The sequence below is a fragment of the Mercenaria mercenaria genome, chromosome 4 (assembly GCF_021730395.1).
Source record: "Mercenaria mercenaria strain notata chromosome 4, MADL_Memer_1, whole genome shotgun sequence".
Classification (NCBI taxonomy): Eukaryota; Metazoa; Mollusca; class Bivalvia; order Venerida; family Veneridae; genus Mercenaria; species Mercenaria mercenaria.
The window spans coordinates 84,039,409-84,067,038 of NC_069364.1; the positions used below are offsets into that span (position 1 = coordinate 84,039,409).

Sequence of the window (27,630 nt, forward strand, 5' to 3'; positions counted from 1 at the left end):
TCAAGAAACACGAGAATTCCGTGCATGTTAACTGTGTCACTATTGCTTTAGAAGAATGTTTCTGAGATATAATTTATTTCTGATTAGCTGTTTATATACTATGATAGCGACATAGACACGCAAGAAAATGGTAGTGAAGCTTTGTTATGAAGCTATGACATGCAATAACCTACATATAAACTCGATCATTTCGAAGTAATTTCCATAATGTCTGGTACAAAAACTAAAGCATACACCAATTATAGAGAACCGAAAACGAAACATGTTTTATAACAAAAAGATATAACTGTTTCTTGAGATGAATGTTTATATTGCATTTAGAAGAACAATTTTCATTAAATTTTCACATTAATGCATGCACTATCAAACTTATACACGTTGGGAATATCCAAATTCTTGACAACGGGCCAAAAATGTCATATCATTCTTTTGCATGATAGTAACTAAAAGCAAAGTTATTTTATTAAATTAAAATGATACGATTGATTAAACGTACTCATTTAGTTAATGAAATGGAGACTTCTGTACAAGGTAATCAACAGCTGCGTTGGGAAAACATTAATTTGAAATACAAATGGACGGTTAGGAATCAGAAATGTAAGTAAAAATATTCATGCCAACTATTTAGAATATTCGTCTTAACAAATACGCAGTTGCAAAAGCCTTACTCTCCAAGACGTAGATGTTGCATTATGTCTGGTTATTTCAAGGAGTAGGAAATGAAAACCATTTTATTACTGAACTTAAACAAAAACTAAAGGATACGTCCAGTCAAGACTAGAATGCAGAATTAAGCAATTCATAAATATAAAAATTTAGATATGCTTTGACAAGGTTAAGAGCTTCTGCACACAGCTGCAGATTAGCAATCGAGACAGGAAGATGGCATAAACCTAGAAAAATTGAAAGAAACGAAAGAAAATGCTTATATTGTAATAAATTAGAAGATGAATTTCATTTTTTGTTAGAATGCCCACTTTTTAAGGAGCTTAGAATTCAGTATATACATAAATATTATTGGAAAAGACCGAATATCCCGAAATTTGTTGAATTGTTGTCACCAGAGAGTCCGACAATAATAAAAACAATATCAATGTATACATTTAAAGCATTTGTGAAAAGAAATCTAACATTTCTCCGTCTGTACCAGTTTTACACTAGATATTAAAACTAAAGCTTATCTGAGACTTAAAACTATGACTTCTTGCTATTCTCGGCTATTATTTACTTTTTTCCCAAAAGTTTGATAAACCATCTTATTTGTAATTTTTACATTATTCAATGCTGTCAATACAAATGAAACCCAAAAACTTTCTGTAATTATTACATCATCCTATGCAGCTGACAACTAGCATAAAGTATGAGAATCAGTATATATCAAATGTATTATAGATATAATTACCATGATGGACAATCTGTGCACACCAAACAGCTTATTTTCCAAAGTTTAAAACACGGAAGTAATTTTGCACATTTATTGTAAACTAGTCAAGTGTATGACGGTCTGTAAATTGAATACGAATGCCAGAAAATAGTAAACCTTATCGTCATATCCAAAGATAACGCTATTAATCCGTCCACCATATGATGATGTCAATTCACACCACTGATGTCTTTCATGTATTTATGTTATGTTTGCATTTATTTACAAGTTGTAAACTCATACGCATATTGCCTTTTGTTTGAATAAACTAACTATCTATCTATTAAACCTAAATATAGCCCATTTACTTACAGAAGCTTCAGGTTTTGAAACCTCAAAGTCCCTTACAATTATTCTTTGGAGAAAATAAAATGTGGCTTCGTAAGTTATGTCAACATGCAGATTATCAAAATTTAATAAGGTCCATATAGATACATGTAAGACCTTTAGCCCGCTGTTTGGTTTAAGTATTATTGTATACATGTAGATAATAGCAGAACTTTGTGAAGCAGACAGATAAAGGTCGGGTTTCCAAAATAAATCAAGGAAAGCCGTTTTTCCTTCATACATCTCATAATATCCAAACAGATTTAATTTCAAACAACAATGAGACCCCCTCTTCAATATAGGAAAATGTACATAAAGCTTAATGCTAATCAGTACCTTAACCTTTAGCCTGCTAAATTTCTAAAATGGACTGGTCCATCATTCAATTTGGGCAATATCATTTGTTATTCGAAGAAGTGTTCACTGAAAATTAACTGACTGAATAGCGAACAGTGCAGCCCATGATCAGTCTGCACGGATCTTGGTCTGCACTGGTCGCATAGGCAGAATCACTTGCCGTCAGCAGGCTAAAGGTTAAGCTATTTATAAAAAATACGTAACAAAAGACATAAGAAGAGCCTGTTTCCTTGTATATAATCAGATGTTATATCAACAAGACTGTATTGAAGAAAATCCATGTTCAATTATCAGTAACTCAATGATAATTCGGAGACAATATTTATGGCAAACATCCAGAAAGAAAACTGTTTGTGGATTACTTTTATACATCCAACATGTGTAATGAAATATTTACTTTTAACATCATCTATATTCTCTGTTTCTTCGACGTATGCAAATTATCAAAGTTTCTGAAAATATGCTATGGTCATTTAAATTCATACAGGGTTATTGTCTCTGGAATATATTGCGATGTGTCTTAACTGGCGCTTGGAATCAAATAGACTGTCAGCATTAATGTTTAAAACATTAAAACAGGAATGAGAGAGGTTTGTTTTATAATGAATTACGTAGAATAATGTTAGTGTTTCTTTGAACTCAGATGATGAGTTTTTCACAGCGACCTGTGGAGTTTCCACTTTTTCTATTTTATTGCTGCCTAGGAAAAGATATGGTTTCGTGAAAATATGCAAAAATAACGGCTTCCTAACAATTTTACACCCATAAGGTTGCAGATTTTTACGATTCATCGGAGATTATATCAAGTATGTGTGTGCGAGGTATTACGAAGGGCTGTTAATTGTAGGTTTGATATATTACGTAAATGATTGAGACACTCTTGTTGAAAAAGGTTAAATGTTAATAAAATTTTATTTCAGCAAATAAAAAACACGCACTATGAACAGTAAATATTAAATTATATTATTGGTGCAATTGTACAAGAGGTCCAGAGTCTACTTCACTTCTTTATTGGACAATTAATCAGAAATATAGATATCTTGGACCATTTCGACATATTTCTGTCCAGTCCTGAAGAAAATACAAATAAAATCCCGGGAGAGTTCGATGAGAATTCGAGAGATTTTTCATCGATCAACGTCATATTATTGCTAAGTATCTGAATACAGATCTCTCTGAATTGGTTGATTTAGTACCCGTATGGGACCTTGGCTTGAGTTTTTCAGACCGAAACCTGCAATCTCTCTAAATTGGTCGTACATCACTATATTGAAAATGTCACTCAACATTTACTTGAAAATAGAAATCTCATCCGTATTTACAGTTCATTTAAGTTTACAAGTTGAGTCAGAATGACAGTTTAAAAATCAATTCTGAATTCTCCTGACTGGTGTGGTATATTGCGGCTTGTAATGTATCAGAATGGTCAATCGAATTTTATTGAAAAAAATACTAGAAAACTCAGTTGATTAAGACAGTTGTACATGTACACCTAAGCAGTCTGGGGACCATACTCCACTTTTCATGGAATTGCACTCCGTGCATCATTGACGGTTCCATGTGCACCGCCGTATGAATACATCTGCAGATGTCTCTAAATTACATTCTGGTACTTATAACATGTGTAAATGTTGAGTTCTGCTCAACCTGGGGCTAGAGGGTGTGGACAGTAGCTTGCACTTCCACTACCGTCCATGAACAGGCTCAGTCAAACCGGGCCTGCAACATTTTCGTTTATGTCGTGTTGGGCGACCTGTGGTTTTTCACTTTTTTTATTTTACCAAGGGTTGAATAATATTACCTATTCCTGTACCAGCTGATATGCAAGACATACAGGAGAAAATAGATGAACATTTGTATACTTTACTTGCATAATCACAGTCAACAACATATAAAACCTTTCCGAGGGCAACACCTGCTATTTACAAAGGTATTCTTTATTTGATTCTTTCTGAGGATCAATGCTAATTGTGCCAATATTTAATACTTGCAAAACTGCCAGAACATCTGACCTATCTGGAAGAACAAAAATAGATTGGCACCTCGTACCTGCTATTCTGCTTGCTAAATACTGTCTTAGAAAACACACATCATTACAAAATGTGAAAATTACTGGCAAGTAAACCACATCTGTTCGATCTGAACCATAACATAGATACAGTTTAAATACAGAAATCCACTTGCATTCATAACACCTAAACAATTTATTTGTTCAATATTGATACATTTTACCTGTACCTGAAGTACGCACTACCTATATATTTTCGAATACAGTAAAAGAAATTATTATCCGCGACAGAAACATGCAATTTAGATTTGACTTATACATGTATTTCAACCGTAAATTTAATTTTCTCGTTCACTATTCATAAAATAAATGCACGAAATGGCTTTCAGAACGCATCAGCTATATATATAAAGTTAAGCATAACACCTGATAAAATGCTTTCAAGGTCTTTTGAATGGTCATGTACGTGTCTAACAGACGGGACAGAAGTTAAGGATTTGACTAGAACATTACATTTTGAAATAATTTAGAGAAGAAAAACACGTTCTGTCCAACCATATTCATTGTTTGTCAAAACAAACAAGAACAAAATATGTGAAAAGATCCTTTGGAAGCACAGAATGCAACCAAGCAAGATTATAGCAGACTCGGTTTGATTGAGTCTGTTCTTGAGAGGTAATGGAAAATGCAACACCCCTCACGCCCCCTAGCACCGGTTTAAGCGGAATTCTATTACAAAGATATTGAATGGACTCCATGATCCCAAAGAACCAGAAAATATAAGAATACTGAATCGAAGTACGGGAGACTTTATACTGCCGCCATACGGCACTTAAAGTCGTTGTTATGATAGTTGATAGAATCTGTAAAAAGAGCCTTTGGAAACACAGAAGCATGTCTGGGAGGTTTATGTATGTAACTGATGGTAATTCTCTTAAAGAAAACAATCTCTACAACAAACTTTGGTAACATATCCAGAAATCTGTAAAGTAAAGTATTTAACTTTAGAACACACTGTCACTGATTTAAATTGCTAAAATATTTTGTTTAAAGAAAAACATCAGTCAAAACATTCACATTCCGAATATACAGAATGCACTTCGTATGTTTTCCGTTCTTAACCATTTGAATTATTAATTCCTATCTTGTCCAAAAGAGCCATTTATAGCCTTGAACTGTACTATATTACTGTTTCTTCAAGCTCAAAGATAACTATTGAGAACATACTATGTTTCCCGCATGTATAATAAAAGTAACGGGATAATAAGTCCTCATTTCAAATATTTTGCTTATAATTAATTATTCCAGTGCTTACACTCGGAGTTCAAAACAACGAATAGTATTTATTGGAAATATTCAGAGCGGTTGGATGTGAAGAATCATTTAACTTAATCTGAACTTAAATTACTGCGTGGGTGACTAATAGAAATATTAATTGCTAGAAATAGAAATACACTTTGCGGAAAAGGTTTTTTTGTCAATTTGTCGTTTTTGGTTGTTAACATTAATCTAGTTAGAATTTAAAGGTGTTATTGTCAGTTCCCTAATCATTGATGGAGATGTACACGCTGAAGCATCTTACGGGACGTTTATTTTATGCCATTATCTTTTTTTATTGTTTCATTGGGTTTAACGTCACACCAACACAATTTAGGCTATATAGCGACTTTCCAACTTTGATGGTTGCCAGGTGCTCCTACGAGCATTATTTCATCATTAGTGGGCACCTAGGTAGAACAAACGACCTTCCAGAAGCCCTCACATGAGGGGTTCAACGCTCCGAGTAGTGATTTGAAGTAACCGACCTTAAGCACTCGACCACGGAGACCACTTTCTATTATATGCAGTCATGTTTGAAACATTAATCATAATAACATCATTACAGAACATTTCAAATTAAGAAATCAAGAAAGGACGGGCAAACAAATGGTCTCTTAACACAACGGGTATCTTAAAGCAGCATGCCTCCAGATTTGGGTAAAAAATAATCTTTCTTTCAAATTGAAGTTTGGTCATATTATGAACATTAGAATATGAATTTTTGTTTCTAACATATTTTAAAAGTTCCAAATCAAGAAAAAAAGATGACCGCGTCGGGAATCGAACCCCAGTCCGCCGCGGCAATAATAAAGACATCTTCCCGTCGTCGTAACCAATAGCGCTATAGCTTAAGTAGCGAATAATTATTATTATTATTATTATACCAGATTTATATAGCGCCCTTTTCATGATCAATTTAACGTTCTAAGGCGCTTTACATAGTTCAAATGCAGCCACACAGGGCGCATAATTCATCCTCTACTAGTACAGACACAGAGCGATCTGACCAGATGGACAGAGTGAGACAAAGAGATCAGAAATCAGAATTAACGTGCCCAATGTATAGCACTGATACACGAAAGGTTTGCCCGGGTTCCTGACCAGTACAGCTCTAGTTGGGTGGGAAACACGGAAAAGCGTTTCTGAAAATTCCCGAGTAGCTGCCGGGGATCGAACCCCCGACCTCAGGATTGGAAGGCCAGTGTGCAAATCACTGAGCTATCCGTCCACCATAATGACTTCAAAATATAGATATTTATAATGGAGACAGTTTACCTGGAGTAAAAGCGTGACAAACGCTTTTCATCGCAAAAAGTAGTAAAAACAGCAAATTTTCATGTGTTTCCGTAAAGTTTGTCAGTAATTAAGTTTTAAAGCCTTTTTAAGAAATATAGCATTTATTTCAAGGTATCTAAACAAACAAAAACTTTTGTTGTCGAACGATCTGGAGGCATGCTGCTTTTATACCACACAATTTGTTCTTAAACAATACATTCAAATAAACCTGAAAAATATATCGTAATGCAGATTTTATTCTACTGGATAAGGTTGTTCAAACAAGTAAAGTCTGTAATACTAGACAGTTCCTTTTTACCATCAACCTCGCAAATCGTTTGCCGTAGTCTGGAATGGTTAAAATAATTTAGAAGTAATCTAATGACACTTTTACCGATGTAACATAATAACGTTGTAAAATTCTCGGGCACTGCCATTTTTGACCATTATTTATCAAAATTATCAATTTGAAACATTTTATTGGAGGTTCTGGCACAGGCTGCAAAAGTATGAGGTTTGATGCTAGTTAGCTAGTGATGGTTCCTGCAACTGACCATTTAAAGGCAGTGCCCTGTTGTGTTCCTTTTTAAAGTTTATGTCTGTTTGTTAATTCTATGTTTGTTTTTAAATTATATGTGTTTATGTAAAAATGTGCACGTCCTGTGTGCATATGTATACATTCGTGCGTATTCATATTTCCATTTGAAGTATCATGCAGGCGGCTGCGTGTTTTGAATTGAATGTCCTTTTGGACTTTTGTTCTTGTTTTTAGTAATATAGTTCCCTTTCCAAATTTAACCAACATATTAATCTATGATAGATTACTAACAAATAACATATGACGTCGAGATTAATATGAAAGTTTACTTACCTATGGTCCACATAACAGTTTTGTCTATCCGACTAGTCCTTCAATTGTGTCATTATTCGTTGAGTTATACCGCATATAAGAGTACATACAAAATAGACTTTAATGATATATTAAATGAAACAGTTTCATTTATATTATGACGTTAAAAGCGTGCCAATCAATAGGATATTTTTATTTATGACGTCGCATTGAATAAAATCAGAGAAACTTATTAACGTAAGATATCACAAAATCACATTCCTCAGTGGCAGATCATTATAAGACAGGTCTTTTGGGACGATACGTTGTCTGTACCTTGTGCGTTTGCTTAATAATTATCTGCGTCTTGATAGAATATCTCGAAATATCCTTTGTAATGGAAGAATTTATTACAAGGTAGTACTACCATTTGTCATTCAATATTGTTCTCGCAGTGTATTATATTTGAACAAAACGTTGCCGACACTCCAAGAATACGTTGTACTGTGGTTACTCTATTTAGTGTATAATATCTTGCGATATTGTATACTACTACTACTTATTACCCCTTGGAGTTTTTTAATCTATTTTGTGTCTATGCCGGAGACATAATAATTATACTATAGAGTGTATATCCAAACTGCGACATATCCGTTGAATATGGAAGCTTAAAACTTCCCTCTGAAAGTTAAGTAACATGTATTATTTTCTTGGAAAGACTTTACTGCAATTACAGAAAACAAAATCAATCGTAAAATAACAAAACATGATGCGTTGTTTACAAGCGTGCTTTGTATAATCAAATAAAAAGTAAGATCATGACAAACATTGCCAGAGCCGAACATCGCAAACAGACAACTATTTCAGAATGGTTACTACACTCAATACTCATTGCTGTCCTTTCTCGCATTTCATGTTTTATTCATAGTATAAAATGATAAACAAATACCGTTAATAGACTTCAGAGATTTGAAAGAATATTTCTCTATCTCATAAAGGAATATTCTGCAAGTTAGGAATTGATCTAATTTAAAGTTATGAGACAATATGAGACGGTTTGTCCGTAATCTGGAAAGATGTCTAAATTAGTGTTATATCGAATATTCACTTTTTTTAATTTCATACTGATGTTTATGTAATTTATCAACAACGTTATGGAGAAATTTTTGTATTATTTTAAAAGGTTTCTCGGACAGCCATAATTCTCTCATAAAATTTGACAAAGTTTCTTCGGAAAAATATTCCAATAACGATACAGAAAATATCGAATACAGCAGAATCGTTGGAATACCAGTTCGTTATATATATGGTTGAATCATTTATAGTAAGTGACTACATTGGATCATCTTTGATAATTATTAATGATACTCTGCAGATAAATTTAAATCACCTGTTTACAATCTGAATCATTTCGTAATCTCCGTTCAAGACTCAATTACCTGTCTATAGGTTGGTTCCTTTAAGGAATATTTCACTTGAAACATTCTTGCTTGTTTATAAACAGAATACATACTGAAATAACATACTAATATTTCTTTTCAACACAATCGCTTTTAAGAAAACTAAGCCAATAAGTACTGTGTAAATCGCGCTTGTACATAATTACTATATTTCACAAATTTGGTGTTCAACTTCAATTTCTGAAACAAAAAGTCACATCAGCTAAAATCTTTATTCTGCTTATTCATATGATTCTGACAAAATATTTGAAACAAAAACACACAAGCCATAAGCGAAACATGAAAGATAAGTTTCCAGGATAGATTCAATTTGTTAGCAAACAATTTCGTGGAATCTAATAAAAGCAACTCTCTTGCGACATTAATATTCGTTACATTTGATTAAACACCATGCGGGAATTCCAACGGTCTTTGACTTACATTTGTGTTGGGAATGCCGCAAGCTTCTGTTCACTGCCCAGATAAGTCATACACATAACACTAGATTTATTACAATTTGTATAACTTAACATAAATTTAAGGCTGTAAACGAAAAATATAAAAAGTTTAAAAGTTTGTTCTTATCAGTGATATAGTATTTGATGAGTCAAATGGTGGACTTTTACAAGTTAAAAGTTTTAGTACAATTATTTCTTTGGGTATATTTCGCTATAATTTTATACGTAATAAAGATTTCCACACCAAGATAAAACTATAGGTACCCGTACTTGTCTGAAAATAATCAAAGTTTAGTAACGCCATATTTTGGTATTATATCAGAATACAAGCATATTCATCAAATGGATAAAAACAACTATCATTGTGTTTTACATTGAAAGTCCAATAGAGCTAAGCCTCTCAAAAATGTCAATGGCTTTACTTCAAATTTTTGTAAGCTAGGACTAAAATTATATACACTAGGACTTAAAACATTGCAGTTCGAGATAGAGAAAAGGACATGTACATTGCAGCTCGAGATATAAAGGTAGATTTCCCGAAAGCGCAGAGCACCCAAACACAGCCATAGAGCCATGCAACGCAAAGTAGGCCCACAACAAAAAGATGCTGTAACGGAAAAGTATTGTAGACGGGTTGCTTCAATAAAAGCGATGATGATGCAGTTCCATAAACAATAACGCACCAAGATATTGCTCGAAATAACTAGAAATCACACAAGAAACTTGGAAAAACTCTAACCTGAATGTAAATGTTATGCCAACCAAAGTCGGGAACCAATTTTAGGTCAGAGCTCTAACAGCCCAAGCACCTATACGTGTAATACACTAATGTAATTATATTATCATATTAAGTAAATATCACACATGGGTAAGGAAAAGATCATCGCTTCAACATCAATTTTATATCTTGTAATCATGAGAATTTCATGTTTATTAACTTTGTCACTATGCTCCAGAGTCCTGTTTTCCGGGTTATAATCTAATTCTCAGTAACTGTTAATCAAGTTGAATAGCTATGCAGACACGCAATCAAACAATAGCGGAGTTTAATTATTAAGCTAAAACATGCAATAGCATGTATGTTTTCTCCAACATTCCATAACTGCCATAATTACTGGTAAAAATGCATACAATAATTTCAGAGAGGAAATATGTTTTAAGGCAAAATTATAAGCTGTTTCAGGAGAGGAGCTTTTACATTGCATTGATACATAGTTTGTGTATCAATGCACGTATAATCAAACTGTTGTTTAAGCGTCTATTGTAAGAACATACGTCGGGTAGCAAAGTTAATAGCCTGACAAGCCTTGCTAAACATGACGACACTGCTTTTGGTAATATTTTGAGCTACTGAAAAATTTCTGCGCCAAAGGCATTTCTGCTGGACAATGAAAATAATACAAAAATCACAGGGACTAAGATCAGGTACATAAGATTGGTACTCGCTGAAAGCACTATTTGATGCCATTCTAAAATTTACTCAGTTTCTTTTAACAAATCAACAAATTTGTCTGTGTAAAACTTGTCCTTGACAATTTTAACCTCTTTGTAAAGAATCTGTACCACAGAGCAACGTGAAATGAAAATTACAGCTTCAAGGTCCAGTAATAGTTTTGAATACTGACCGGCAAGCCATTCAATAAGCGCAATGTATTGAAATTACATGCGCAATTGATCCTGTGAATTTCTTATAGTCTGAGTGGAAATAAATGGTATGTCTTGAAGCTTTTGTTAAATAAAACGGTTGTCAAGAGCTTTTAAAACATAGGTACCATGTCTTTGGCAGGTAACAAGTTGCTTTCATAACGTATGCATAAAAATGTCTACAGTTACAAACATTTTAAATTAACTGTTCGGCTTAAAAATTACCGACGATATTATCTTAATCTTTTGACTCATACAGGTAATTCCTGGCTTAAAACGCCTTTACTTGCTTCGCTTATAAGTCTAATTGTTTACTTGATAATGTATTCGAATTATATGCTTCGAAAAACAATTACGTGCCCTGAAATGGTGATGCTGACACGCGAGAAAACAATAGCGATGTTCGATTATTTAAGTAAAACATCCACCAATATTGCCATATTTTATCTGAGATTTTATCGTTTCGAAAACATTCATGGCTGATTTCCACAATTACTCTAGTAAGACTGTTCACATTAGAATACAACTTGAGAGAACAAATCGTTTTCAACATATAAACTCTCTTAAATTTTTATTCAGGCGTTTTATATTCAACGCCTAGCATGAAACACATTTAAATAGTGTTTGCATACAGCAGCTACCAGAATGTTTTATAAACCATTAAATCACCATGCTGGATAAGTGGATCCATCCTAAAATTGTACTTTTTATATCCTTTATTAAAAGAAATATATATATCGAAATTCAATAATGATTAGTTAAATGTTATATATAACATTTTAGTAACATTGGTCAAAAGTTTATTTGCAAAAAGATTCGAGGCATTACCGATGATAATTTGCTATCTAAAAACAAAACTGACAGAGGCGTGTTGAGGACACTTAATTATTAGGACGAAATACGAACTTAATTATATTTCCAGTTAATATATTTCATTTATCCAGCAACTTCGACAAAACGGATACATTTCTACACACCTGCATGTTAAAGGCATGATTTCTGCAAATGGAACAACAGTTGAAACTCGGTATCTCGAATTCCAAAGGATCGAGCGTTTTACTTTGAGATAACCGAAATTCGACTTAAAAATATATTTTTGCACGTGTTTTTTGGACGAGCCTTGAACAAGGTCTTTGAGATAGCCGGAATTTTGAGATAAGTGAGTTCGATAATTCAACTGTATTAGTTTTGTTCTTATTGTCGTCAAGACAACAAGATTCAGTCAAATCTTTCATACTGTAATGAACGACAGGGAACATTTTTCAAACAAGTTTCCAGATATCATACCAAAAAAACTTTCATAGCAGACTATTACCCCGTTGAGAATTATATTAATGTTACTGTTTAGGAGAATATCAGCAGTCTATGAGCCGGAAAGAGAGGTATCATTCTCTGACATATGTTGAGTTTATATAATAAATCAAGAAAGGCTGATTGTGTTTATACACTTTCCTTGTCTAGTGATAAATATTGTGCTGGACTGTGTGTTGCTGTTTGGCGTACACTTATTCATGAAACATATTTAAAGTTGATAGTATATTGTGTTGGGTTTAACATCGCACAGACGTTATTATAAGACAAATGGCGACATTTCAGCTATGATGGTTGGAGCCCCTCCGTGCAATATTTCATCACGGTCGGACACCTGGGTGAGGCTCGAAATCACATCGGTGAGGGGCAAGTGATTCGACTGTATCGACGGGAAATGCAAATGTGTAGTATAACATGTGATTAATGATAGTCGTAATGATAAACCAACTTTCGTATGAAGCAAGTATTTAATAATTAAAAACCACATTGACATTTGATTTGAAAGAAGTCCCAATGTAGTTTATACCCATATAAATGCATAAAAATAGTATTCAATTCTTATAATTAATTTTTTACTGTAGCTAGCTAAAAATAAAAGGTTTGCTTCCCCTGATTATCAGAAAATCTAAATAAATGCCAGGATATCGATCTTTTCAACATCTAAAAAGAACAGGCAAAAATCTCGAGAACCAAATTAACTAGTCATGTTTAATTGAATAGTTAGGTTAACTGGACCACTGGTACTTAATATACGTTAATATCACGCGAAAAAATCATCGTGCACACAGGCATGCTTTGAAGTATATCAATATAGCATATTGTTTCAATGAAATATACAAGATGAATCGTAATATATAGAGAATTTGACAAGAAACGATGTTTTCATTTGGAGTATTTATTGTATTTCTAATCTTTGATTATATCCGGGAATATTTGGTCGAGGCGCTGAAGATACTCTAGCAAGAATTCCATGCAACTTCATCGATCAACGTCACTTTATTGGTAAGTATGTTAATACAAACCTCGCTGATTTGGTATCCGAAGGGGACAGAGGCCTGGGTTTTAAGCCTTAAACCTGTAATCTCTCTAACTATGTCATTCATCACTTTACTATTGAAACACCTACTATTTACTCGGAAACGGTAAAAACTTCTTAATCTTATTTACAGTTCATTCAAAGTTGAAAAATTTCTAGAGTACTAGTATATTATACAAGATAAATTCAAGATAGTCCAAACGGGTTTATAATTTTGGATACTGACTGTACACCCATTATTTGTACCCCTATCAGCCGTTTTACATAGTTCATTAGTCGATCGTATAGTGGATTTTATTTAGTACATAAAAACATGAGGTACAAAGTTCTTTAAATATGATTTATTCATTCCAAAGTCCGAAATTATCCTGAATTAATTAATACATAAAAACTCTCTCTCTAGATGCACATTTAAAATAAATAATTCTATCTTTCTTAAATTAATTTATCCATAGTTCCAAAATAGTCCTTTGAAATTAAATAAGTTTAATAAAAATAATTATAATTTAGAATCTTAAAAATGCCAAAACTGAGAGACACCCATCATCTTACAGCTCTGTTCGAAAGCTGAGGCGCTCTGCAGCTTAAGCGCTGCCTAGCTAAGGTGCTCTTCACATCCTAACCTACTAAGCATTCTAAACCCACATTTCAGTCTGTCAATGAGACAAGAGTTATATAGCAAAATCGTAAAGGATGATGTGTCAACTGCTGACCATTTCTCATGCCACCTTAGTGGAATTAGTATATAATATATTCTAACAAGGTAAATTTAAGGAAAGCTATCCAGTAACATCTTAAAAATAATGATAGATATTCAGCACGTCGAATAGATACCACGGTGAACTAGTCATGCTTATCTAAACTTGCTGACCCTTAAATTAGTCTCGCCTTTACTATAGTCTAGCTACTTTAAAGAAAATGAATATGATTTCATGTTTAGAAAATAGTTAAAATCAAAATCTTATTAATTACAATAACGATACAGTCATAGTATTATATATTAAGACATGTGACAAAATACTATTCCTTTATGCTAATTTTATCAAAATGAAGAATAACATTTGTTGTCGCATAGTAACAAACGTAAAACAATCAGTTTAGCAATTAATAATAGGTTAAACACGAAAACAAGGTTTAAGGCTAGATAGACACGTTTTATATAACATTGATTCTATAGCTTACATTCATTTCTGTCAAAATTCCAACCTTTCTTTCTGTGTCACGTCAAATAACAGAAGCAAGCGTTTTAAGCTTTGGTTAAAATGTTAACAGGAAAAAATGTTGTTTCCTTTGACTATGTGAGACGGCAAAGCATGCGCTAGGGATAATTTAATTGTGCTAACAAGGTAAAAACGTCTTAAGTTCAGACTGATGTGTGTTTAATTAGTCCCACCAATGGTAAATTGATATTACCATTATCTGTACCAGTTACAACACCTGATGAGTGAAGGGAGAAAAATTCGAAAAATTGTATTCTGAAAACGTCTTAATAACAGCCAATAGGCTTACATTTAACAAAATAATAAAGACTCTAGAGACAAACACCTGCCAGTAATTATTCATTTGATTCGTTCACAAAACTAACACTTAATGCACAATCATAAATTGATTGCAAAACTGCCAAAACATTTCTATCTGCCTTGAAGGATAAAACAAGATTGGCACCTCATACCTGCTCCTCTGGTTTCTAAGTATCATGCTAGAACGGACTTCAAGTAAGAAAGATACTATTACAAACAACAACAAACAACAACATTTATTCAGCAAACTCGACATAACATATACCTTTAGCGAAAGAAGTGTATTATATATAAGAACTCAAAACAGGAACGAATATGGTAAGATCCTTAGATACAATGTACACTAAATACAATTATGTCCTTAAATTGTATCCTTCCTTTTAAATCTACAAATGTCAATTTCCCGTCCACAACAAATTATCAAATTTTACCAATAAACCTATATAAAAACTTGTATATAAACAAACAAGAACTACACCGAACAGCTTCAAGAGTGTAATTAGCACGCAATTAACCGTGATAAAAAAATATTAAAGATAATAGGTAAGGGTAGATTTCTCGGAAGCACGTAGCACTAAAACATAGCCTCAAAGCCACGCATTTGCAAAGTAGGCCAACAACAAAAAGAAGCTGTAACGGAAAAATATTACAGACGGTTTGCTTCAAAAATCTAAGAAGTACATAGTGTATAAATTTATGCCAAATATAGATAGAGGGGGGGGGGGGGGAGTGGTAAGGGGTAGAAAGGGGGTGGGGGTGGGGAGGGGGTAGAAGGGGAAAGTAGAACAATGATGAATATACAAAGGGAATGCCACGTTCTTTAATCACAGTTACACTACAACGTAAACCATAATAGCGCAGACATTCATGTACCAAAGATAAACACACAACCACACCCAACTAACTAACATAGAAAAACAGACAAGTAAGATACAAGAACACTGCAGGACACCGTTTTAGACACAAAGCACACATTTACAAGCAGGAAAAAACGGAGAGAAAAAACAACCGTGCACCGCCCCAGGACCCCTTAAAACGTATTTAATACATTTGATGAGCATTATTGATACAAAGTTATTTTCAAGATTAAAATATAAATACATTTTATAAGCAGAAATAGCTCATGAAAGATGTTTTACTTCGGCTCACCATGGTCTTTACAAGGTTTATTGATCTTTATTATTCTGGCAAATTATTTGGAAACATAACACACAAACAATAAGCGGAATATGACAGCTATTCGATTACTAAGTAAATACTTCCGCAGAATGTACTGCAAGCAGCTGTCTGTCTGGTAACTTTGATATTCGCCAGCCTTGATTAAACAAGAAGGCCTTTCATTTGTGTTGGAATTAATGTAATGTTTGACCATTGCCGTTTTAAGTTTAGTTTAGATTATAAAGCTTAGAAAAAATAACAAATGACAATACAAACGGTGGTTATCTTTACACTTCAAACTTAAGCCAAAACATTCTTTGGAAGCAACTTTGGAAGCAATTGTATGTCTAACTTCTATGGTTGTAATATTACGCAAAAATCGATTTTATCATTTTCTGAAATGAACCTTACACATGTACTTACAGCAGACAGAAATTCTTTATTCTGTGGTCAAATGTTTAACCCGATCATTTAAGGTCCACGTTTATAACAGCTCATCAAATGATATGACAACTCTATCTCTTATGACATCATTATTTATCACAATAATTAGGTTATAAAGCTGCAATAAATCACTTAAAAGCAAACAGACGAAAACACTAACATCATTGCTGGTTTATAAAGACAATATATTCAATTAGTAAAAGACAAATAACATAGAATCTAATAACACACCCGTCTGGGACCACGCATTTTCCATTTGTTTGATTAAGTAAATAAATAGATAAAGTTTTCCATCGTAGACTGATTTGCTTTCACTAACGTCGTTTAGTGACTGATATTGTTATCGCCTCTTTTCTAACTTTAGATGTTCCGAAACTTTACCCTATCAATGAAAATCACGATTCTATTACGTCATACGCTACTCTCGTGCTCATATGAGATGCGCGCCAACCGTGACCGTGATTATTCAGTGCGCTTTGAGATTTCGTCGAGAGCAGACGAATCTCCGTCTACAGGTGCTGTAGATTAATACTGTGACCGTGCAGTAAACTTTTATCAAGGTGTCTTGATAAACTTTATAGTCTCTAAACAAAGTGTACTGGTTTAATTTCTTTGATAAATACAACGAGGTTGTATTTTTTTGAAATAAAAAATTTATAAGCAACGTGGTTGCTTAAATCCTACTGAATAATTGTATTTCAGTTATTTATAAACTTCCGTTTATGGAAATTTTCCAACCTAATTGTTTGGGTTGGAGATTATTCTTCCTGTAATCAGCTGTTCAACATGGCGGAAAGTATGCTGCAGAATAAAAATTCGGCCAAAAATTCACCCCAAATAATGCAAGCTAAAGAAACAGGTGCTTCGCAGAAGCCAGATGCCGATGCAATTCAGCCAGAAGGTTCCTCGGGGAGGAAAGAAACTGGAAAAAAGTCAGAAAAACAGCCTGTAAAGTCATCAGCAAAGTCGAAGGCTCCTATCACGTGCGAGAAGGACTTGAATAAAGAAGTTCTGAAAATATTACAGGAAATGAACTCTAACATAAATAAGCAAGGTCAGGACTTGAAAATATTGTCTGAAAGAGTTGATACGTTGTATCAGGGCAATGACAGTAACCAGGACTCCTTTGACAGTAACCAGGGATGCTATGATGATTCATATGATTATGATGATGAGGGCGACGAGAATTACCCCCCTAATTATTCTGATAATGATCATTCAGTCGGAAATGATGATGTCCAGATTGATCCACACCCGGTTGAACCCCCATTCAAGAAACCAAAGACATTATTTCAGGGTCTTTCTGACAAGTTTCTGCTTGCAGACAAAGTGGACACGAATGTAAACGAAGATCTTGCAGACTTTGTCAATAGATCTTTTAGAAACGGTGTTCCAGAGGAAACAATTCAAGAAATCCTCAAAGAAGTACACAGACCACAGAACTGTGAAGCTTTGACAAAAACCAGAGTTAATCCGGGTATGTGGAGACTGCTAAAGGCACACACCCAAACTGAGGATGCAAAAATGCAGTTGATTCAAAATTGTGTTGTCAAAGCATCAATTAACATTGTAAAGTTGTTGCACAAACAGGGAGACACCGATTCACAAGCATTTGAGTTGGGAAGTAATGCCTTGGCGCTGCTGGGCCATTCTAACAAACTTATTAATAACAGACGGAAAGAATCCCACAAGAATGATTTTTGACCCTAAATACTTTCCACTGACGTCACCCAGCTTACCCTATACAGAGTTCCTCTATGGGAATGAGACGGATATAAACAAGAATGTTAAGGACATTCAAGATATGAGTAGAATCGGTAAAGTTGGGCGTACTCCACGTGGTAGAGGATACAGAAGTTTTCCATATCGAAGGGGAGGTCGTGGAGGATTCAGACGTGGATATAGGGGTCGTGGTTACAGGCCTGCTGAAACGGCTGCTATACCCAGTTCCAACTACACAAAAAACTCCAAGGAGGGGCAGAAGAAGTAAAACAGGTTAGTCAGCAATTTGAGGCTGGTAGACTCAGATTTCATGAGGAAAATTGGAGAGAAATTACTCGGGATGAAAATATTTTAGACATTGTTAGACACTGTCGTATTGAATTTTTGGATTCTGTTAATCCTATACAAACAAGATGTTTTGTCACAAAATTCAGTGAAAAAGAGTCACTGATTGTAGATACAGAGATTAAAAAGTTACTGAACATGAAAGTTATCAAAAAAGTATCTCATCATCCTAACGAGTTTATTTCTCCAATTTTCCTTGTACCAAAAGCAAATCCTGGTGAATACAGAATGATATTGAATTTGAAAAAACTGAACCAATACATACCGTATCATCATTTTAAAATGGATACGTTTGAATCTATTTTACGTTTAGTTTCTCCAGATTGCTTCATGGCATCTGTAGATCTTCAAGATGCATATTATTCTGTATTCATTGCGGAAGAAGACCAAGTGAAGTTGAGATTTGAGCATCGTGGTATTTTATATCAATACCAAGCTTTACCAAATGGTATTTCTTTTGCCCCTAGATTATTTACAAAGCTTATGAAACCAATATATGCGTCACTTCGTGTACGTGGATACAAAAATTCAGGGTATATAGATGATTCTTTTTTGTCTGGTAACACATTTTTAGAATGTGAGCAAAATGTCAAAGACACGGTGAGCTTGATGTCAGATGTTGGTTTCATGATAAACAAAAAGAAATCAGTTTTGATTCCTACAAGAAAAATCACCTTTCTTGGTAACGACATAGACTCCGAAAAAATGGTCGTTACTCTTCCACAGAAAAAAGTTTTCACACTTTTAGAAGAATGCAAACAATTACATCGGAAATCAAAAGTGTCTATTCAAAATGTAGCAAGAGTTCTTGGCCTTATGGTTTCAAGCTTTTCTGCTGTTGAATTTGGCCACCTGTTCTACCGAAAAATAGAAAAAGAAAAAATTCAAGCATTGAAAAACTCGAAAGGTGATTTTTCTTCGAAAATGTATGTCACAGATGAAATGAGAACTGAATTGAAATGGTGGATAGACAATCTGTCTTCCCAGGAAAGAGTTATAGATCATGGTAATGCAGATTTAGTGATTGTGACTGATGCATCATCCTTTGGATGGGCAGGAATATGTGAGAATCAGGAAATAGGTGGTAGATGGACTACTGCAGAAGCAGGGCATCATATCAATTATTTGGAACTATTGGCAGCCAGTTTGTCAGTCAAAGCATTCTGCATGCATAAGAAAAATATACATGTGCAAGTACAGTTAGATAACACATGTGCAGTGTCCTACATTAGGAACATGGGTGGTTGTAGGTCTTTAGAATGCAATGAATTAGTGCACAAACTGTGGGTTTGGTGTATGGAGAGATCAGTATGGTTATCTTCTACACATATTCCTGGAAAAGACAATATTTCTGATCATGGATCAAGAAATTTCAATGATAATGTCGAATGGAAGCTCAATGAGCAAATCTTTGACAATGTTACAAGTATCTGGGGCAAACCAGAAGTAGATATGTTTGCATCAAGGTTAAACTGTCAGTTGCCAAAGTATGTTTCATGGAAACCTGATGCTGAAGCATTTTTTGTGGATGCTTTCTCCTTAGACTGGTCTAAAATGTTTATATACATTTTCTGTCCTTTCAGTTTGGTGGCACGAGCTCTACAGAAGCTGAGACAAGACCAAGGAGACTGTATTATGATAGTGCCACTTTGGCCCACACAGAATTGGTGGAACGACCTCCTAGAACTGTTGATAGACATTCCGTACATAATACCAGTGACATCCAAGGTACTTCAGATTCCATACACAGACAAAGTACATCCACTGGTAGGCAAACTAAATTTAGTTGCTTCTCGGTTATCAGGCAATCTTTCCAAGATAGAAACATTTCAGAGAGAGCTGCAGACATTATCATGTCCTCGTGGAAACCTTCAACACAAAAGCAGTACTCAGTTTACATTAAGAGATGGTTTCAGTTCTGTAGTGAAAAACAAGTTAATTCAGTTCAAGTTACTGTGAATAATGTTATAGACTTCTTAACAAGATTGTTTGATTCAGGACTGTCTTATGAAAGTATTAATATTGCAAGGAGTGCATTATCAGCTCTAGGAATCGTTCTTGATGGCTTCATTGTTGGCAAACATCCAGTTGTCACTAGATTTTGTAAGGGAACATATAACATTCGTCCACCTAAAGCAAGGTACAAGGAGACGTGGGATGTAAGCAAGACAATTACTTATTTAAAAACTCTGATGCCACTTGAAAAATTGTCTTTGAAATTATTAACTTTAAAATTAGCGATGTTAATTGCTCTTACTCAAGCTTCTAGAGCTCAGTCCTTACAGCTGTTGACGTTAGAAAACCTAAGGAAAGGTTCTGAGTTTTATGTGTTACAGTTTAAAGGTTCTTTAAAACAGTCAAAGCCAGGAAGGCGTGTACCAAATGTTATGTTAAAAAGTTATCCGGATGCAAGTTTATGTGTTGTAAATACATTAAGTGAGTACATTAAACGGACTGAACCATTAAGGAATAATGAACAGTCACTGTTTATAAGTTATTTGAAACCACATGCAGCTGTTACCTCAAGTACCATAAGCAGATGGTTAAAAACTATTATGAGTTTATCTGGCATAGACATATCTTTATTCAAAGCTCATAGTGTCAGGTCAGCTTCAACATCGAAAGCCAAGAACTGCCATATTCCTATACATGATATATTAAGTGTGGCAGGATGGACAAATTCACAGACTTTTGCACAGTTCTACCATAAAGACATTCAGCAGGAAGAGGCAACATTTGCAGATGCTGTGTTGTCTTGTTAATTCCAAATTCAGCAGGTATGTGCGGTGTTCAATTTTCTATTAATCATTTGAGACCAAAAATTTTGTCCTTTTGCTTTGAAGTCTCATATGAGCACGAGAGTAGCGTATGACGTAATAGAATCCCCCCAATCAAACAAGACTTACCTGAAGTTGATGTTTGGTTGGGATTCTATGTAGTCATACAGCTACTCGAAGGGATCATATGCCCACCCTGAAAGCATATGTATCCCTCCCTAAGTTTACGCTCTAAGCTTTTATGAGTACAATCATGTATAAAAGGTTTGAAACTTTGCTGTTTAGACCAAAATTTTTGATCTAAAGCTTTTAATACTGAATAATCATGGTCACGGTTGGCGCGCATCTCATATGATCCCTTCGAGTAGCTGTATGACTACATAGAATCCCAACCAAACATCAACTTCAGGTAAGTCTTGTTTGATTGGGGGGATTATTTGCTATTAACTTTATTAGCATCTATAGGCATTTATGTCAGTATTAGACATGCTCTATAGCTCTCATTATGCTTATTACTAGTTTAAGGTTCATACATGTACCACTGCAATAATGAGTCAGTAACTGTTAAGTAAGTGCAATTATTTAAATCATTGTTAGACACCTTATAACTCTTAGTTCCACCATGAAATCATGTTAAGGAAGTGCATCCTACAGCAGTTCCAGTGCATCGCTATTAACAAAGCCATATAATTGTGATATAAGCATTTACCGCGGTGTGGCTACAAAAATCGCATAATATTATTGCTATCCAAATAAATCTAGTCTCTTAAATGATTGAAATTTAACAAAATATCGCATTATTTCTAAGTCAATACGTGACTGAAATTTTACAAAATTAATGTAAACCCTCACAGAAACACAAGACCTGATACAAAAGACCAAATACGGTTTAAGGTTATTTACATTTCCAGTTTGGGCCTATTTAGATGTTATATAACCTACATTGTCCTTTTAGAAGTATCAGCACAATTTTATCCTGAATGTTAAGTATTATTCTGGGCAGTCTGGATGGAGATTGAATAATTTGACAGTAAATCATCATTGTCTGGACACAAATGTAATATTCCAGGATGTTTTGTCAATGTTTATATTCAAGGAAAGGACATTCGTTACTGATTTGATTGAAAGTTACTGGACACTGTACGACGGGTTTCCCGAATCATTAAGACTTATTTGCATCAAAGGTATAATCAAATGGTCAGCTTTTGACTGTTGTGCTACAAATCAGTTAACTTCCTGCAATATTAGTATTGGTCTGGTTGTATAGACATGGACGTCGGACTGGCTACCATTAGGTAATAAAGCCATTGAACTATGCAGTTTGGTGCTTAATTTAGCAATAGGGCCTGCAGCATTTCAAATGTATTGCATCTTATGTAAGGATATATGTTGTGCGGTGCTCCAGAAATAGTTATTTATCCTGTCACTTGCAGTATTTTCGACCCGATATCACGGTGCCGTATATCTTTCTTGATATACTGTCAGTTGATCATGTGACCAGTGATATACGGTCAGTTGATCATGTGACCTTATGATCGATATTGTTGTCATAAGATTTTTGCAACGAAACCATCATCATTGTGTTGGAAATGTCCGAACTAAGAAAATGAGTGGTCAAATAATGAGTTTTTATTCAAAAACGAAGAAGTTATTCCGATTTTGCCGGTAATCACATCATTATATAAGTGACGTCATTACGAATATGACGTCATTAAAGCGGTTGTCGCACACTAACTTTTGTAAAATAAATTGCCAAATATCGGAAAATGAAGTAATGACAAGATAAATAGAATAAAAGGTTAGTGCCTAAGATGGAGAAAGTTTATCTAGCTCGGCTCCGGACGTTATCAGGTTCGCCTTCGGCTCACCCGATAACCTCCTCCACCTCGCCAGATAAACTTTCTCATCTACGGCACTAACCCATTAATCTCTATTTATTTAGATTGTTATGATCTGAGATACAGATCCAACTGACAACAGACTTTTGTGAACTTTATGAACTTACACCTCGGCTACTTGATGCATACTGAAAAATGCATACTTGAAAATGTCTACAAAATTTAATGTTTTATCAAAATAGTTTTACGTGATGATAGTTCTTATTTAATATTTATGCATATCGAAGTTAACGTCGATTTAAAGTGAAATAAGTAAGTATCAGAATATCAACGGTATTACAGTAGCAAATTTAAACACTTTCTGTCGCTGCTCTTGATATCAAAAATGTATTGACAAATGTCACGAATAACTTTAATTTAACAGATGCCATCATAAGGTTACTATTAAACTATTAAAAACTTTAGGCCTCAATACGTCCGTCAGTAGAACATTTACACCCCCCCCCTCCTCTCCTCTCCTCTCCCCCCACCCCACCCCCAAACACCCTGTTACATTATTGATTAACACGATCATAATGAATGCGCGAAATGCACATCTTTTCGTCAAACAAAACATTGTTGGAGGCACATGGCACATCGACTTAGGTTTTGACTTGTGACCTGTAAACTACTAGAAAATCAGAATACAAATAATAATGACGTTTTTACATATTCAACAACTGAATGCGTTCATTCCTCGGACGAGTCATATTCATCTCCCAACAAAAGTTGGCTGAATAAGGTTAACCCTCCAACTAGTGTTTAAGCTCCTCAATTATCAGAATTCATTGTCGTAATATCTTAGGAAATATATGTCATCATCAATTGTTAAGGAGAAAGACGAGATGGAATGGAAACTTTATTTCTGATTTACTGCGTAGACATTATGCAAGAGTTTGATAATTACAAACTTGTCTAAAAATCAACTAAAATATTGCTCACAATAACAATTGCCAATTAAACCAACAACTTTCGAATAAAAAATGGCATAGTAATGACGCTCGTCAACTTTCGTGTGATAAAGTAAACTCCGTATCCTACTTCGCTATTTTTCGGACGTTAATGTATCTCAGACAAACAGATTACTTTCCGTACCAGCCGGGAAATACGTAACCAAACCGAAATCGCGGATTGCCATCGTGTGCCTGCTTCCTGGCTGTCCAAACCTTTGTCAGTTTATCAGTCACTGATATCTAATTCAATAAATCTTGATTTTATATCAACTTTGTTTGCTATTTTTCAGTAAAAATAAAAAAAAACTTCCGCAGATTGATACGGATGTTTTTGCCTGATGCAATTAAGAAATATTAAAATACATGAAAACTTTAGAAACTTTTCTAAATGCGTTATCTTTGAATAAATCCTACTCAACGTTTAACTAATTAATGTTTTCTGGAAAAGCATAGTTGTTTTATTCAAATATACAAGATCCTCGGCTTCTGAACAATTAAGGTAATAATTAATTTACGGCTTTTGCGATTCAGCGAAGGTTCAATGAAGAAGTGTGGATGGTGACTTCCTTCACAGTCTTGTAATGTGGTTTTCGTATAATTCTACTCGTGACACTCAATGGGTTCCTCAGTCTCTACCTGGTTTATAGTTTCATCACCAAAGACATCTGTTAAGTTCAATACTGAAATATCTGTGTCATGTAATTCATTATCATATAATATAGTGTTAGTTTGACTCAAAAGCTCACTTACGACCACTGAATCTGTCGAATTTGTATACTTTCCCGCTTTTTTAGCTTTTCCATTGTCCCACTTTCACTATTTTTTTCCTTTTTCCCTCCTAATCCGTTGTTTTTACCCATCAAAATTGAAAACACAGTAACACAATAACTTCATATCCTTTTTTTATTCCAAGTAATTATTTTCATGTCATATTATCCTTTAAAATCAACCAATATTATTTTTCTTTTTTCTCGATTCAAAACACACGTCTACCTGTCTACATAAATACCTACTATCTACTGAAAAGGGGGGATTCTACAGGCCGCCAAACACGACAGAAAAGGAAATGTTGCCGGCTCGGTTTGATTGTGGTTACCTTTTTCGCCAGTTAATACTAATTGAACCAAATGGCTTTCTGAGCATATATTTTTCAGACATTTAAGAAATTCTTTCAAGATCTTGAGGCTACTTACGAACAGCCTTTAAAGTTTGAATATATATTCGTCTTCAAGATATACTAGACCCAAATGTCATAATTGAAAATGCGAACAATTACTACACACTTAATACATAGACATTAAACTGTATGTGTGTTAACAGTAATATGCTTGAGTTTAAAACTAGTACAAAGGCTATAAATTGATATTTTAGCATTACACATAGTTACAACTGATGTATGTTATCTTAAAGGAAATTATTTGTACAAACCTTGGTTTCATATCCAGAAATATGTAAAGATAAGTTAAGTATTTCACTTTAGGACACTGTTTCGCGGATAGTATCACTTTAAAACAGAACAGAATTCTCTTTGTATGTTTTGAAATTTTCCCAACAATCTGCCACACTGTGTGAGAAAGTCTGATATTGACATATATAGGCTCGCCAGACCACGTTTTAATGTTTTTCGCGATCAAGGTCGAAAACATCTTATATTACCCGTATGTATAACATAGAGAGAAAAGGAATTCTCCTCAGTATTTGCTAATAATACACGCACTTAGAGTGGAAACCAAGAATGGTAATTATTGGAAATATTTAGGATGTCTGGCTGCAGAGTTGTATAATCGGTCCTTAACCGCTAAATCAGTGCTGGCGAATACTAGAAATATTTGGTGCAGAAAATCATTTTGTTTCGGGTATAATGTATAGATTGTGTTGAAGATTATTTTCCTATAATGAAGTTAGTAATAAAGTTGTCTGTCACTTGATCAGTTGTCTTATCTATGGCAAGTTATTTAACAAATAATATTGTCTCTTTGATCCATATGCATCTTTAAGACTGCTAAGCCCGTTAACTGTATATGGATCGAAGGGTCGTTTTATTTGTTGCATATTTATTTATCAGTTATCAGTATCATGAAAATTTTGAAAAAGGAACAAAAAGGCCCGTATAACATGGTACTGTTTTAAACCTGGTGGCGTCACGTTGTAGACCTATACTATTCAAATGAGATGTAATGAGATTCACATTCTAATGTGTCAGTTGTCATAATAGTTTTTCTTTAAGACTATTGCTTGCGTGTACCTCATGAGTTTGCTATATTATATGTGGTAGTTAGAATAAAAAAATGAATTTGTTACGATGCGGCTTTGATTAACGCAATCATATATTTTTGCACAAAACGTCGCAAATTTAAGACATGGCGTCAGTAAATAGGGCATCGTCATCTTTAGATTGTTGGCTTCTTTTGTTACTTATTTGCTGTATTTATCTGTATTAATAGAAGTTAGGTTAACAGTCTATATGTAAATTGCTCATTGGCTTATTAAAGCATAGTTTTTAAACTGTCTTTTTTTCTTTTCGACAATTTGTGTTAGTTTCCTCAGCTGTGTACGGGAAGCTTGCCTTTACAAGTAACAGTTTCATGTAATTAAACGTATAATGATAAAACGCAGCGCATTACAACTTGCTACGCCAAAAAGTATACATGTACCCTAGAGAAAAGTAAAATCTTTCTATACACTGTCGACTCTGCCTTGTTTGCTATATCATAGAATAATATTAATCACCGTAGCTTGAACGTTGTTGACTGGACTTACATGAAAGGAATTCTCATAACTCAAAACAAACTGAACAGATTTTTATGGAACAGTGCATGCAATGATAATGATCTGTTAAACGCTATGCGAAATTATAAGGCAGTTAGCACTGAATATAATTTTAATTAGAAAGGATCTGATTGGAATATGAATGAATGCGGAAAGTTTCACGTGAATTTATTGGAAAACATAATACTGCTACTGTTCGTTCTTTAAAGCATTATAATAAAGAAAGTTTTCAACAGTCTCTTTTGGGTTCTGACTGGTCATCAGTTTTATATTGTGATAATGTAAACAGTGCTTGGAATAATTTTAAATCAATTTTTGTCTCTACTTTAGATACCATTGCTCCTCTAAAATCTGTTCGCATAAAACAAAGAACTGAAGAATGGGTTGACTCTGAAGTTCTAGAATGTATTAAGGCTAGGGATAAGGCTTTTTATAATTTCAAGAATGTCAAATCTGAAGAAAACTTTAATCTTTTCAAGTCCTCGAGAAACAAGGCTAATACTGTTATTATGAATGCAAAAAAGAACTTCTTTAAATCTTCTCTTGAAAACAATAAAAATGACTCTAAGTCTTTATGGAAAAGCCTAAAAGATCTAGGTTTACCAAGTAAGAATAATCAGTGCTCAAGTAATATTGGT

The 27,630-nt window shown here is 34.1% G+C and overlaps 4 protein-coding genes across 4 annotated transcripts in view; 3 read left to right on the forward strand and 1 right to left on the reverse strand.

Annotated features, from left to right (window-relative positions):
• Nucleotides 1-27,630, reverse strand: part of LOC123552330 (dorsal-ventral patterning tolloid-like protein 1) — a 296,660-nt gene that overhangs the window by 115,111 nt on the left and 153,919 nt on the right. The gene's annotated exons all lie outside the window — the stretch shown is intronic.
• LOC123560776 (uncharacterized) lies at nucleotides 17,336-18,253 on the forward strand. The gene has a single exon (XM_053542312.1). The coding sequence runs from the start codon at nucleotides 17,336-17,338 to the stop codon at nucleotides 18,251-18,253; it is 918 nt and encodes a 305-aa protein (XP_053398287.1).
• On the forward strand, nucleotides 18,354-20,438 carry LOC123558333 (uncharacterized). Its single transcript, XM_053542313.1, has 3 exons — nucleotides 18,354-18,535; nucleotides 18,706-20,383; nucleotides 20,421-20,438. Exons 1-3 carry the CDS (start codon nucleotides 18,354-18,356, stop codon nucleotides 20,436-20,438), a joined length of 1,878 nt encoding a protein of 625 aa, XP_053398288.1.
• On the forward strand, nucleotides 18,422-21,378 carry LOC123561770 (uncharacterized). The gene is made up of 2 exons (XM_053542314.1): nucleotides 18,422-18,544; nucleotides 20,200-21,378. The coding sequence occupies exon 2, from the start codon at nucleotides 20,470-20,472 to the stop codon at nucleotides 21,376-21,378; it is 909 nt and encodes a 302-aa protein (XP_053398289.1). The 5' UTR covers nucleotides 18,422-18,544; nucleotides 20,200-20,469.

Bases quoted from the DNA above. Each gene is read 5' to 3' on its own strand.
- LOC123561770 (XM_053542314.1), top strand. From the start codon at position 20,470: ATGTCCTCGTGGAAACCTTCAACACAAAAGCAGTACTCAGTTTACATT.
- LOC123560776 (XM_053542312.1), top strand. From the start codon at position 17,336: ATGGCGGAAAGTATGCTGCAGAATAAAAATTCGGCCAAAAATTCACCC.
- LOC123558333 (XM_053542313.1), top strand. From the start codon at position 18,354: ATGAGTAGAATCGGTAAAGTTGGGCGTACTCCACGTGGTAGAGGATAC. The intron at 18,536-18,705 runs GTAAAACAGGTT...CACAAAATTCAG, and splicing joins TCCAAGGAGGGGCAGAAGAA to TGAAAAAGAGTCACTGATTG.